This window comes from Condylura cristata, unplaced genomic scaffold (genome assembly GCF_000260355.1).
Source record: "Condylura cristata isolate star-nosed mole 26May11 unplaced genomic scaffold, ConCri1.0 scaffold00041, whole genome shotgun sequence".
Lineage (NCBI taxonomy): Eukaryota > Metazoa > Chordata > Mammalia > Eulipotyphla > Talpidae > Condylura > Condylura cristata.
This window is the reverse complement of record NW_004567142.1, coordinates 6056156-6070853: the sequence shown is the minus strand read 5'-3', so window position 1 is coordinate 6070853 and position 14698 is coordinate 6056156. Positions and strand designations below refer to the sequence as shown.

Here is a 14698-nt window from a genome sequence, read left to right as displayed (position 1 = left end):
GCGGCGGCCGCGAGAGCCTCAGGCGGGAGCACGGCCTGCGCTCCTGGGCCGGGCCACTCTCCAGCACGGTCTCCGGACGAAGGTCTTCGGTGTTCTGAAAACCAACTGGGCGCCCTGGTGGCTGTGTCCACTGTAAATCTGAGCGCACCTTCCCGCATTTCCTTCTAGAACTGTCCCTGTTCTCTCACCCCCGCTGTGTCCGTGCCCGAGGCGGGAGGCTCGTGCCTCTGAGGACGCAGACCTCCCCACTCTGCGGACTCTGGCTGCAGACGGGGCCCATTTCTTGCCCCCCGCGTCAGCTGGCTCTGTCGGGCCGGCACCCACTTTCCTCTCGCCGCAGCACCAGTGGCGAAAGTCTTCCTTCGCTCTTCAGAGCCATCTTAGCTGCTTCGGACCTTTGCACGTCATGTTCATTCCAGACTCAGCTTGCAGTTTCCATTAAGGAACCTGCCGCGCCGGGCTGGTCTTCAGCCATCCGGCAATACCACGCAGCTTTCATTTCTCAAAGCAAACTTTATGGCTCTCACTAGAGGTGAGGGTTCTCACTCCACTTACCCGGGGCGGTCGGTGACTGTGCACTCGCGAATCACACACACGAGCCTGTGCGCACACGCCACCTCCGAGCACTCCCCAGCGTGAGGGCAGCCTCGCGGCCTCCCCAACCCGAGCTCAGGCACCAAGGCCTGGAGGAGGCCACAAGCACCCGCAGGCCCAGGGCAGTGCCAGCCTCACCCCGAGGCCTCTGGCGAAGCGCAGACGGGGCCTGCTGAAAGCGACGGTCCGCCCTCACCTGTTGTCCAGGATGGGCCCGATCTTCTGCAGGGACTTGGCCACGTTAAAGCGGACGTTGGCGACAGGGTCCCCGGCCATTCGCAGGACAGTGGGCAGCATGTGCTTGGTGGTGATGTCCTGCCCGCAGACCTCGGAGAGCACCTGGGGGCCGGGGCAGCACACGGTGACCACCCGCCCTCAGGCCTGCGGGGAGGCGGGGCCACTCAGGCAGGGCACTGAGCCCCGCCCCCCGCAGCACCACCCCAAGGCACGTCTGCCTGTCCCCGCCCCCGCCCGTCCACAGCCCTCCCTTCACCTTTGGGGGGTGGGACTTAGCTCCCGCTCCCCAGCGTCCCCGCGGGGCCTGGGCAGCACGGATCAGAGCTCTCAGCTACACTGGATTTTAAATGCTGTCCTTTAACTTTCAGTCACAGGAGCATTTCAAGGGGCTAACAGGCACATTCGGGCACGTGACATTCACTGTCCCAGAAGCAGGCTGACCCTCGCTGCATGGGGCAGCAGCACTGCAACGGCCAGATTCCAGGTCAGGCAGCCGCAGGACCTCCCGGCTCACCCACCACGGCTGCAGCTGGCATCGCAGAGCGCGAGCTCGGCACGCAGGCCTGCTCGCTCGGCTGTCACCCACAAACACACGCGCCGCACGTGGGAGCAGGCACCCCGTGCCATTGCTTCTCCTCAGCCCTGGGTCCCCGCCACACAGGCAGCACCCCCAGAGCCCAATGAGCTGACAGCACCGACCGCTGGGCCTGAGTCCCCAGGGGTGCGGCCTGCGACCCCACGGCCCACAACGTCCTGCTCCTCGGCCGGTCTCTCCGCCACCCCCCTCTCCCGGGGGCTGTTTCCCAGGGGCCGGCGGGCTGCTCACGTTGATGCAGAAGAGTGTGGTCATGCGATGCAGGTAGTTGGGGTCCCCAGACATGGCCAAGACTTTGGGGATGATAGTGGCGTGGGCCCACTCCTTCCCAAACTTCTCCACCAGCTTCTTCAGGTTGCTGGTGGCCGCCTCGCGGATGGCGTAGACTGCGGGGAGGGAGGAGGGTGTGAAGGCGACGCAGTGGGGCCGCATGTACCCTCGGCACCTGCCACGGCCCTGGGCCAGGCCAGCGAACCCCACGGGGGCTCCCCGTGAGTGTCTCCTTGACATCCCACATGGACACTGGCTCGTTCCAGAGGAGCTGGGGACTCCAGAAGCCCCTGACTCTGCTTGGCAGGGCACCTGGCACTGACTCCCCATCCACTTGACCCCACTCCACGAAACCACAGGCCTGTCTGCTAAGGAGACAGCTGACAAGGCCCGCGACTCAGCATGACGGTGAGCTCATCGCTGAGCCGGGCCTGTTGCACCCAGCCGGAGGCGGCGTCGGGCCCCGCTTCATCCCCCGGCTGCACGTTCCCAAGGCGCTAGAGGGCGGGGAGCTCCGCCCTCCCGCCGCCGGGGCACTCACCATGATCCACCAGCCAGGCCATGCACAAGGAGTTGAGCTTCTCATCAAAGAACTCCACCCCCTGCAGGAGAGAACCAGGGAGGAGTTTCTAGGGGCGCCCAGCTACCCCAGGGGGCTCTCCTCCCACTTCCTCCTTCAGCACCACTGTTTCCCAGGCCCTGTTCCCCGCCCCTCCCACACAGCCCCCCAGCCAGTCACCGCACGCACGCTCGCAGCCCCCCGCGCTCACCAGCTGACCGGCCAGCAGGGGCATGTACTCGATGATGGCCAGCCGCACCCGCCACTTGGCGTCCTCGGCCAGCTCCACTATGGCGGGGAGCAGCGACTGCGACAGCTGCCGGATGCCGATCACCTCGTTCACGCAGTCCAGGTTGGAGATGATGTTGAGCCGCACCTCCGGGCACTGCGGGGGGCGTGGGGATCTGAAGGGCCAGCACTCGGCGACCCAGGTCGGGCAGGAGCACGCTCGCCGTCTGCCCCCCCGTCCTGGGCCCCCACCCCCAGGCACCACGGCCCGAGCTTCTCCCACACTGAACACAGGCGTGGTCATGTGACCAACCCTGGAGGGGGGAGCTCGGGGTGGGGGCACCCTCCTTGGGTCTGGCTGGGAGGACGAGGCCGGCGCTGTGCCCAGAGCTGGGAGAACTGAGACCGCGGGCGCTGCCGCCAGCAGGAGCCAGCCCCAGCGCAGGCCCAGGCACCCCTGGGCTGCCGTGAGGAGAGGGCTCTCGACAGCCCGTGGCTCTGGGGTCTGCGGTGCAGCGCTGGCCTGAAGCTGAGCGCACACCACACCCCCCCGACGCACATGATGCCTGCTGGACCACGGAACCCCTCAGCCCCATCTCGAGGACCAAACCCGTCCGCTTGTTCTCGGGTGTCCCTAACGCCCAGGACAGCACCAGCACAGGGCAGCCAGGCAAAACGACTCCAGTGGGCGAAGACACAAGCGTGGGCCCACCTGCCACGGCGCGCAGCACGTGGGGGCCCAGGTGTCAGCGGAAGGGCGCAGCGCCGCGGGGGGCCTGACAGGGCAGCCTACCTCGTCCTTCAGCTGAGCCAGGAAGAGGGGCAGCAGGTGCTCGATGGTGTTGTCCTTGCCCAGGATGGGGGAGAGGCCCATGATGACCGATGCCAGGGCTGACTTGACGTGCTGGTTGGCATCTGACACCAGCTCCTGGGGGGGGGGGAAGGGGGCCGCTGGGGTCGGACGCCGGTGGACGCCAACGCCTTGGCAGCTCCCAGGACGGCTGGCTTGGCCCGCCCGCAGGTCAGCGCCCAGGGGAGCTGGGCTCTGAGGGTCCAGCCTGCTTCCAGCAACACCGCCCTGCCCCCAGCACCCACCCCAAAGCTCCCCGGGAAGGAAGTGCGCCTGCCTGCACGCTCAGTCCTGAGTCTCAGACTTCACCCCCATGCCTGGTCCTACGGCTTCAAACCCAAGACCATCTCGTCCCGGAAGGCTGGGCACTCGGAGGCCTGTGGCTGACCGCCCACGCCCACCTCCACCCCTTCTTTTCAGCAGACGCGGGGCTGCTGTTGCTCTGCCCAACGCCCCATTACCTTGATGCAGGGCAAGATCTGGGTCATGATCACATTCTCCCGACAGTCGGCTGAGAGGTTTTCACAGAATTCTGGGGCAGAGACGGGCCAGGAGGAGGTGAGACCCCATGCCTGCTGCTGTGACTGCCCAGACACCCACCCATTCGCTGTGTTCTGGCCGCCAGCACCAACCTTTGACCTTGTGGGAGGCTGCGGCCCTCACCTCGGCCTCACAGTCCTTCATCAGGTTCTGGAAGGCGGGGACCAGGTCTGTTTTGGTGATCTCGGGCCCCACTGCTTTCTGGAGCTGCAGGTGGGAAGACAAGAGAGATGAGAAGGTCGAGAGGAACTCCAAGTTCCTTGGAGACCAAACTCCAAGTCACGGGCTCCGACGCTGGCCCGAAACTCGGCCTTTGCAGTGGGATCGACCCCGCGCCAAGGCCCAGGCTCAGAGCCTCCGTGCCCCACTGTCCTCGCTGGGCAGGGCCGGCTGGCGCTGAGCACTTCAGGGCCGGAGCAGGGGACGGCCTGAGCGCCTGGCTGTGTTCCTGTGACCAGGACAGGTACAGCGAGGCGCCTGAGGGTGCCGGCCACACAGCGCGGTGGTCTGCAGTAGAAGTGGAGATGGCCTTGCTGACCAGGCCAGCTAGGGTTCGCAGTGACCCAACCCGAGACCTGCCAACCTTTTGCGTTATGTGCGTCTGTATGGTAAGGGTTACCAGAGTGAGTGTGACTTCTGTGACTACAGTAAAACAGACTAACGGGAAGAAGGCCGGCAGGCCCAGTTGTCTCCAGGCAGCGGGCGGGGAGGCCGGGGCTCCACCAGAGCCGGCTCTAGAAGACCTGGCAGGACGAGGGGCGCTGGCGGCTGAGCAGGGACCCACGCGTGAAGACCTAGTGAGGCGCAACCGGCCTGGGCAGAGGCGACAGATGCTCGGTCTCCTGCGGCCGGGCACTGCCGCTGCCCAGCAGCCCCGCCGGGGGGCTCCCACTCCGAAGCCCAGTGTGTGGGCCTGATGCCCCAAGGCCGGGCCGGGCGAAGCCGACGTTCCCACGGGGCACAGGGGTCCTGGGCAGCCGTCTGGGGCCCCGAGGTCTTCCTAGCAAACAGCCACAGACTGAAGAGGGTCCCTACTCCACCCCCAAATCCATGCAGTCCTCACCCCAGTACCCTAGGCATGACTGAAGAGGTGACTGGGGGAAAAGTCACCAGGGAGGTTGACCCAGATCACCAGTGAACCCCAAGGAGGAGACGAGCACCAAGACCTCGTCAGGACGGGGAGGAGACGCGTCGACAACTCAGGAGGGGGGCGGGGGGGCCATTTGCTCAGACCTGTTTTTGCCTTCTCGCCTCCAGAACAGCGGGGAGTAAGGCTCCTTCCTGTGGCCACTCCACACACCAGCGCACTCCTGCCCTCCTGAAGGGGCAGCTGCTCCGGCTGGGACACGCGCTGCCCACGACATTCGCCCTCAGCCCAGACCTCGGTGGCACGCACCCTCAGAGACCCGCTGCTCACGGCCCCATGCCTCCACTGGGCTGACCGCCGCCCCTTCAGGGCCTGTCTCCTCCACTGCAACAGGCTGTCAGCGGACTCACCTCTGTGAACTTGTCGGCCACCATGTATCGGACGCGCCAGGACTTGTCCTCTGCAGCCTGGCGCAAGGTGGGCATCACCAGGGCCTCCAGGTCCTCCTGGGGCAGGAGCTGGGCGATGTTCACGCATGCCTCCACTGCCAGCAGCCGCACTGAGTCCTGGGGGCACAGGCCCGGTGAGCAGCGGCCCCTCCCTCGGGGACGCGGGGCCCAGCACAGGGAGGGGAGGGCCGCAGCCCACCTGCTCGTCGGAGGCCAGGTTGGAGAACATGGGGATGATCTCGCTCTTGACGTTGTCCAGCTCCAGCACCTTGGCGAACTCCCCCAGCTTGGAGGCTGCGGCCCGCCGCACCATGGGGGTGTCATCTGAGCACAGGTTCCGGAAGTACCTGGTGGGAGGGGGCACAGAAGGAGGCTCTCTGGGGCTCCACGGCAGTGAGCAAGGATCTCCCCAGGCTACAAACAGAGCTGATACGAAGTCGCCCCACCCCAGGGTCACCGTGAGGCTTAAAGGAGGCCGTGCGTGCCAAGCCCCAGTGAGCAGGGCGTGGATGGCCCCTCGGCGAGGCGGGCACCCAGCCTGGGTGGAGGCCGCTGGTCAGCACCCGCTCAGGTGCCTCCCAGCCGAGGGCAGCAGGAGCCAGGCTGGCAGGAGAGCCCGCGTGGCTGTGCCGCGGGAGGGGGACAAAGCCCAGAGGGAAAGATGGTGTGTCAACGGGAAGCTTTAATCCACTGCAAATGTTTTCATTCTTTCTCTGCAAGGCAATTCGCACCTACAAGAAACTGGGGGCGTCTTGCCAAAGGGGGGCTGGCGGAGGAGCCACTGCACTTCTAGGGACCTGCGCCCCCCAACCCCCTCGGCAGGGAGCCTCCGTTACACCCTCACAGCCCCAAGGAGGGAGCAGTCAACTCCACGCCCTACGTGAGCCAGCCAGGTTGACACCAGGCCAGTCCGCCAGGGCGGGGGACTCAGGGGACCCCTAACTGGAGGGGAGGCTGGGGGCCAAGACCACTCAGGGACCAGAGCCGGGACTCACTGTCGCAGCTCGGCCTTGACAGCACTGGACACGCGGGGGTAGCAGACAGAGAAGAGGCCGCAGGCCGACGTGCGGGAGGTGAACCAGTCGCCGCCCGCCAGCCGCTTCACCAGCGGCACGAAGTGGGCCTCGAGGTCGGAGGGCGAGTGCTCGTGCGAGATGGCCCGCAGGGACTCCACGGCCTTGTCCCGCACCACTGTCTCTTCCACTGTGGCCAGCGACTCCAGGGGCGGCTGCAGCACACAACGCCGGTCACCACTCACGCTCCGGGGCGCCTCCTCCGAGGAGCCCCCCAGCTTTCCTTGCGCATGCCCTCCCCGGACAGCCCATTTAGCCGTCCTGAGAGGAGCTTGAGAAGTTGCTGGAGGCTACAGTCTCCTCAGCAAAGCTGGCCAGTGCCGGGGCCGCAGAGGCCCTGCAGGTCGGCCGCGCCTCGCCCTGCCCCCGTTACACAGCCCGGCTGTGCCAGGTCACACGCACTCGGCCTCAGTGGAAACCACCATCACATCCGCGCAGAGAAGCCGAGGCGCCACGGCTTCATGGCAACTCTCACATTCCTGGGACCTGAGGCTGTCTGGGACCCTACATGCCGCGCCCAGGCGGCCACCGCTGGAAGCAGCCCCGCCAACAACACCCCAGAGGGGCAAGCCCACCGCAAAGCTGTGCAGGCTGTGCACGCAGGCGCCACCACAGGAAAGGCGGCCCCGGGAGCAGGGAACCCAGCATGTCTGCGGGGACCGAGGCGGGCCGGGAGCTGCGTCCCAAGAACTGGGAAAATCAAGGTGCCTCCAGGGCTCTCCCCCCCGAGGAAAGGCGCCTGCGCGGGCTCCTCCGGCCAGCAGCCTGGGAGCCCCTGACCACCTCTGTGCCCCAGCCCAGGGCCCCGGTGGCAGCGGCATGGGGCTGGGGTGTCAAGAACACCGCCCCCCCACATGGAGGACCAACGCCGCCTGTGGCTGGAGAGAGGCTTCATCCAGCGCTCGTGGAGGGCGACAAGCCCTGAGGGGGGGCAGCCGTGCTCAGCGAGGGCCTCGGGCCTGGCGCGCCCCGGGCTCCTAGCCACTGCGGGAAGGCTGGACCCCGCTCGCTCCACAGGCGGGAGGGTGGAGCAGAGAGGCAAGTCACACGGCAAATGAAGTGTGGCGCCCAGCATGACTCCCCAGCTGCAAGTGGGGTGCAGGTAGAGCTGGCACGGCCAGGCGGGTGCCGGGCCTGTGACTGGCAGGGGAGGCGAGAGCACTGACACGGCTGACTTGCTGCATGCCCAGAAGGCCCGAGGCCGTCTCCCAGGAGGTGACCTCGGTCCCCTCCCCGCCCTGCCCCAGGGGCGCATAGGGCCTCCCTGCCCCCCGGACTCACCAGCAGGCAGTGCACGTACTCGGGGCCGCCCACCAGGGTGGTGAAGGCCCCCAGCTGCTCGGCCAGGGCCAAGAGGACCTCATCCTCATCGTAGATGGTGTCTGTGGACAAGACAGGCTGGGTCACGGTCGCCCCAAAGAGAGGCGCCTCCCAGATTGCCAGCATTCAGCCTGCCCACCTCCCCCTGGGCTGGCAGAGATCACCGTTCAGGCTGGGCGGGATGACGGACCCGCCAGTAAGCGCCTGGGAGGCCGTGCGGCACCTCAGCGAGGGCCATCGTGAGGGCTCGAGGCTGCTGGGGTGCCATCTCCCCTCAGCAATGGGCTGTCTGCTCTTTTCTTTGCTCTGAGAAGACAGCCTGCACTGGGCCTTGAGCCTCAGCTCAGCTACCACTTCCTGGAAGCCTCCAGGATGCCCCCGAGCCAGTCAGGTCTCTGGGCGGGCTTACACCCCACCCACATCACCACCAATAGAGACCCCACAACAGGCCATGACCCCGAGTCCAGGACTGGCCCTCTGTGCCCAGGCCCTGACTGAAGCAGCCCTCCCAGGCCGCTGAGAGAAAGCAGGGGTGCAGAGCACAGCCCCACCCTGGGGCCCAGCCCCGGAGCCCTTCTCCTCGACGCTCTGCTCTCCTCCCAAGGCCGAGGAAGCTGTCGGGACTCCAACTCAGAAGCTTAGGCAAGGCCCAATCCCTGCTGCCCTGGGGCCAGCTTGGCCACTGGGTGTGAGCGATGTCCCCAGCGGAAGGGCCAGCCACACCTCCTCCCTGCCGGCCCACGCCAGGCGGGGCAGCACAGGGACAGCGCCTCTGGCCGCCCCCCACAGGGGAGCAAATGGTGACGAGGCGGGCACAGGACTGCCGTCCCGCGGGCAGGCTGAGTCAGACACCAGCCTGCAGGCCTCACTCGGCAGCGCGCTGCGGCTCTCCGCGGCGGCTCCCGCGCGGGGCACTGTCACCCGCACCCCAGGTTCCTCGACCGCCGGCCCAGGCGGATGGAGGCGCCAAGTCGGTGACAAAGCAGCAGAGCCTGGGCCTGCAAGCAGCACAGACGCACAGACCAGTCTGTGGGACGAGTCCAGGCCAGCGCTGAGGGGTCAGAGCTCGGGAGTAGGCAAACGGCCCAGCCCCGACCCCTCGTTGCCTCGCAGCCTGACCTGGGCAGGAGTCTGAGCACCAGAGGCGAGTCGCAGGCTGACTGGGATGACAGTGGAGAGGCCCACTCGCCGCACCCACGTTACCAGGACGCAGTGGGCCCACCTCGCACATGCTGGGCGTGCAGTGCGTGTCCATCCGTGTGGCTGGTCCAGGCTCATGTCCACACTGCTACATGACCACCGCCCACTTTGTAGGTGCAAACCACGAGAACAGCCCAGTGCAGGGTCACCCCAAACCCCAGCTTCAGTGCGGGAGGTGCGCCTCAGTGGGCCTGCTCCAGGCCCCATCCTGCCCGGACTGCAGCCGCTGCCAGCCCGCCCGGCTCTGGACCCACAGACAAAGGCAACGATGGAGAAACCCCAGGGAGGCTGCTCCGGTGCAGGAGGCGCATGGCCCCACCCGCCCCTGGGGCACCGACCTGTGAGGAAGGGCAGGAGCTCGCTGCGGGTCCTTTCCACCCCGAGGGCCAGGGCAATGGTGGACAGCTTCTTGATGCTGTTGAGGCGAAGCTACGAGACAAAAGACAGTGAGCGAGAGGTGAGCAAGTCCAGAGTGGAGAGGGACGGCGCTGGACCCAGCCACACTCCGGAGCCCCCAGATCGCACAGACTCGCCAAACAGCTGGCAGCAGGCAGGAAGTGATGCGGTCCCCCCCGGGGCCCCCAGGGCACGGCAGCTCTGAGGACTCTACGCTGCGGGGCGGCAGCGGTCGGGGTCTCGGTTCCAGCAGCGACCCGCAAGCCCGAGGCGGCGGTGCCAGGAGCCCTGCACCTGCAGCCCCGCCCACGGCCCGTCCGGGCACCCACCAGGCGGAGGGGCAGCTGGGCACTGCCCGCGCTCAGCCTCTCCCGGCCTCCCAGTCAGCAGAGCAGCCGCCGGCGTCTCCGTGGCAGCACCGTGGCGGGTCGGAGCTAGGGCCCCCCGCCTCACCTCACTGAACCCCACCACCACTCGCAAGGCAAATTCAGGATGCGGCCTTCTGACGACAGAAAACAATGGCTCAAGGGCCAAGGAACCTCAGGGGCCGCAGTGGCAGGCTCAGAACTGCAGCCCGGCCACCGGCGCTTGGCTGAGGACTTCCGGGCTTTCAACTTGGGGGGCTGGGTCCACCACCAACTCCCTTAGCAGGTCTGACAACGAGCAACTTTGAAAGAGGTGCTGCAAGGGGCACAAGACGTGCTCGCAGCCGCTGCCCCTGGAGAGACACGCCGACCGTCGGGCGCTCGTGACTGCGTGACCAAGGAGCCCCGCGAGGGCTGAGCTGAGGGGTCAGCGGACAGCAAGGCGTTCCTTCTCCCACCTGAAGCAGGGCCTTCCCTGAATTCCCGGCGGGCCCCGCCCTGAGTGCCCCTGCACCGGCTACCTTCTGGCCAGGAACCCCTAGTTTCAGAGGTGCTCAGCACCCACCCAACCCCGAGGCGCCCCTGCACCTGGAAGTGACAGGGACTTAACATCTGGTCAGCGGGTGACTTCTACAAGTGTCCTTAAGGGGAGACGGGGTCATACCTTTCTTCCTGTCTGGAATGGGGCTACAGTGGCTGGGCTTTTGCAACCATCTCGGGGGCCTTGAGGTAACCATGGGTCGGGGAGGGCGGATGGAGGCCAGGCAGGCAGGCAGGCAGTGTGTCGGAGCCTGGGGCGCACCCACTGGAGTGGCCTGCTGGCTCGGGCGCCCACTAGACTTTTTATTTTCAGTAAACTTTAAGCCCTTTAAAGTTTCCTATTACTTGCAGCAAAACTCAGTAGCAAAAAAAAAGTTTAAAGCAAAACTCAACACTTGACCTAGCTCTAGACAGGCATAGCCAGTGGGCAGAGAAATTCAGGGAGAAGGAAAGAGCCTCCCTGCCTGTCAGCTCCGCAGCAGGGGCGGGCGCAGCAGCAAGCCCGAGGCGGCAAGGCGGGCCTGCACCATGACAGACTCCGAGAGTCTGCGAGGCCTCGCACCACCGAACCTGTGAGACGGAAAACAAACCCTCACTTGCTGAGGGCGGCCCGCTGGGTCTGACAGAGCGGTCACCGGCACAGTATGGCAGCGCTGCTGTCCCGATGAGATCATGGCCACAAGAGACCCGCCTGCACCGGGCCCGCGAGTGTGCCTGTCACCCCCAGGCCCTCCATAGCTAGCAGCCCTCAGACACAGCCCAGCCTCTGACAGGAACACTGCCCCGCAAGGAATAGCTACAGCCGACCTGAGTCGACCTTCTCTCCCCAGCCAGGGGCTATCCAAGGCCCTAGGCCTTGCGGCCTGTCTACCGCTCGTCTCATTTTCCCTGCACTTGCTCCCTGGGGGCCAGTGACAAGGGTCTCCTGACAGTAAATAAAAGCCACCCACACTCAACCCAGGTCTGCACTTGCTTCCTCGGCCTCAGACACTGTTCCCCTCCTCACTGTCCCAGTGAAGCAACTCCCCCCACACATCCTTCACTCCTCACTTCCCTGCTCACTAGGAACGGCCCTCAGTTCCATGCCAGCTCTGACTTTTTCTGGACCTTCTGTTTGGTTCCTCTATTCGACACTAAGTGAGACAGCCAGTATTTCTCTTTTCCTTCTAGTTTCAGCTAGCACCATCCCTTCCAGCTCCATCCATGTTGCCACAAATGGTGTGTTTGTCTTTTTGACTGCTGAGTAATATTCCACTGTATGACTATGCTACAACTTTCCCGTCTATTTTGGGAATTGTGAGTTGGAAAACATTTGAAATTTTTAGACATAATGAATGGACATGTGCTCGGGTCCCTCAACTGCAAGGTGCTGCAGCAGCTCCTGCCTCCCAGAATCGCTGGGATGCTCCGCTAAGAACGGAAGCTGTCTGGCACACAGCAAGCACTCGTGTTGGCTGCTCCTCTTGTCCCAACACAGCGCTGGGCACAGTAAAAGTCATAAGGACGACTTTTAAGTGTATAAAACCCAGCTGTGCTTTAGTGTGTGCTTTCCGGGCATCGAGGCAAAGCCAGGTACTACTGCACAAGTGTGCTCACCTGTATTCTCAGGGCAGACTGAGGAGGCGGGGCCATCTCTGTGCCCATGCCAGGAAGCAGCTGGGGCACAGGAAAGTGTGGGTCCCCGAGTGCTGGCAGGGCCCGAGACCGCTGTTTTCTAAATTCTCGGAAGGCAACCTTTGTGCCCAGCTCAGTCTCAGCAGGCCCTGGGCTCCTACGAAGAGTGACGGCTGGATGTAGCACAAGTGTCTGCCCTGCACAGGGCCGTGGGAGCGGCCACCCCGTCTTCAGCAGATCAGTCACGTTCACCCGCAGCGCCCGCTGGGTGCGTCTTCTCCCCCCTTTCCATTCAACAAGACTGTCAGGCCAGGAGGGCTGTCACACCAGGATGACACCCCAGGCTCGGCCTCCTCCCCTCGTCAGCTCCAGGCTCGGACCATCCCGCAGGGCAGCCCCCAAGTGTGCACCCCGCAACCTAGCGCCCTAAGCTAACTCCTAGCTTCCCCACTTACGAGGCGTGTGACAGGGAGCGAGTGACTTCTCACCCTTCCTCATTAACGGGAAGCGTTTCAGAACGCAGGTTCTCCATGCGAGGCCAGAGCATGATCTAGAAGCAGCACCCTCGGGTGGAAACTAACGCAAACGCAAGCCATAGCAAGGAACATTTTCTAGCTCCATTAAAGAAAGGAACAAGCAGCATGTGAGAGTACTTGGAACAGTCTGAACTCGAGCTGTCAGAACGTCACCCCGACACGGTGGGACGCTTCGCTGAGACCGCTGAGTCTCTCCACGGTGGCATCTGAAACGGGCCTTCTACCTCCAGCCCATCTCACTCCACGAGTGCCCCACAGCCGTGTGCAGGGATGGCTTCCTCCCACAGCGCAACTCCAGCAAGGTCACCTCACCTGTGAGCGGGGAGGTGCCCCAAGGCGCAGCTGGGGTGTAGGATTTGCACTCAGAGATGGCTGAGTGCAAGGTTGGCCCTCTCAGTGCTGTGAGGGCCAGGAGCTAAGTGTTCAGGCCCGTCTAGGCAGCCCAGTGTCATATGTCACCAATACTCGGCTCTGCTGCCTGCGCAGCAGGACAGCAAGAAACAAATGGAGCCAACTGGGTCTTCAGTAACACTCAGAGCCACCAGTGGCTGTGTGAATCCTGGCTTAAGTGGCAGCTCGCCAGAGCTTTCAAGACAGGCCCACCTCACCTTCACCTCCCAACTGGCCTTTCTGCTGTCCCCAGAGCCCCTCCTGCAGCGTGCCACAGGGCCTGTGCGCTTGCTCCCAGGAAGCTAGTCCAGGGAACAGCCTGCTCCTCCCTCCCCTTCTCTGAGTGTCACCACGGAGAAGGCTTCCTTAGCGCTTCCCTCCACAGCTGAGTCCTCCCACTCCGGCTTAACTCTTCTCCATCCACCTGCCTTTACACTGCTCCTCCCGTCAGCCTCCCGCAGCCCCTAGCCCGCCTCGGCTCCCCTAAAATATCAGCTGAAAGAGCAGCTTCCCTTGAGACCTCAAAGCATTGGAAATGAAAGTAATGAAAAGGAAAAACGAAATGACCCGGAAATGGCCAAGTCACTTCCCACCTCCACCTCCTATGACCTACCCCCCCATCTCAAATACAAGCCCCCCACAGATGTCCACACCCCGGAACCTGTGAGCACAGAGTCAAAGGAACTCAGCAGACATGGTCTCGCTTCAGTGGATGGGGAGAGGAGCCTGGATTTCCGCGGCTCCAACCGAGTCCCAAGGACCCTTAATCAGGGACCCTTCCGGCTGGTGAGAGGGAGGCGTGACCACGAGGAACCCTGGGCCGGGGTCACATCCAAGGAATGCGGGCGTCTAGAAGCAGGAAAAGGACAGGAACTGCTTCTCCCTTCAAGAATCTAGAAAGAACAGAAACCTGCCAGCACCTGACTTCAGTCCAGCGCGACCTCCGAGTGCAACTCCGAGAACGTCAGCTCACAGACTAACACTCTCTGGGCCACTGAACTTGCCTCAGTTCCTGGGAAGCTGGCTTCGGCGATTCTTCCCAGGGTCCCCCAAAGGCTTACACATCTGTGGGGCTGCCCCGCGTGCTGTGCTTTCACCTCACCTGTGGAGGCCAGGCGCAGTTCCCTGGCAGCTAATGGCCTCACCCTGGCTGACCACTGCCCTGACCATGGGCCTCTCTTCAAGGAAGGGCCTTCCCCACCTCCTTCGGGTCTCACACTCCACTCTGAGCCTCGGAGCAGCCTCCCCGCTCAGCTTCGCTTGCCAGGCGCCCAAGCCCACTGTTCAGGGTCCCACCCTTGCCTCCTCAGGCTCTTTGCCATCATGGCCTCCGCAAGCCTTCCCAGCCCGCTCTTTAAATCACCTCCCTCTCTGGGGCTCCCAGGTGGCGCAAGGGGTTAAGGCGCAGCACTACGAAGCCATCAGCAGCCACTGCAGCAGGAGTTCCATCCCCGGCCAGGTGGGGACCCACAGGGCGCAGCAGACCTCTGTGTCCCTGCTGACCCCTCAGCAGCGTTTCAGTGGCTGTCTCTGGGCAGTCCTCTCACCCCTCCCACACCTCTGCCCTGTACCCCAGTTCTGTATGCATAAATAAATCCCTCCCTCCCATGTTGTCCTCCGCACTATCCCCTCGAACCCAGCACACCTCTAGACTTGTTTACTGCCCGCCCTCGCTCCAGGGGCCAGGTGTATTGAGGCCAGGTGTATCAGGGCCGTGGCTGAGCAGAGGCCCAGATGCCTACTGACTCACTATCACAACAGTGTTGCTTCCTTCCTGCATCTCAGATACCAAGGCAGTCAGCCGTGATGTTCCACTTCTGTCAACAGCATCACACCAGTGTCACCTTCCTGGCCT

At 64.3% G+C, this 14698-nt stretch overlaps 1 protein-coding gene across 1 annotated transcript in view; it reads right to left on the bottom strand.

Annotated features, from left to right (window-relative positions):
- The window catches only part of PPP2R1A (protein phosphatase 2, regulatory subunit A, alpha), an 18251-nt gene that overhangs the window by 1264 nt on the left and 2289 nt on the right, over nt 1–14698 (bottom strand). Inside the window, exons 2-13 of the mRNA XM_004694060.2 lie at nt 9341–9431; nt 7764–7864; nt 6405–6637; nt 5609–5756; nt 5371–5526; nt 3966–4080; nt 3795–3865; nt 3277–3411; nt 2467–2640; nt 2238–2298; nt 1658–1812; nt 791–933 (exon numbers count right to left, since the gene is read on the bottom strand). Coding sequence (XP_004694117.2) covers nt 791–933; nt 1658–1812; nt 2238–2298; nt 2467–2640; nt 3277–3411; nt 3795–3865; nt 3966–4080; nt 5371–5526; nt 5609–5756; nt 6405–6637; nt 7764–7864; nt 9341–9431 — 1583 coding nt within the window. The remainder of the gene's footprint in view (nt 1–790; nt 934–1657; nt 1813–2237; nt 2299–2466; nt 2641–3276; nt 3412–3794; nt 3866–3965; nt 4081–5370; nt 5527–5608; nt 5757–6404; nt 6638–7763; nt 7865–9340; nt 9432–14698) is intronic.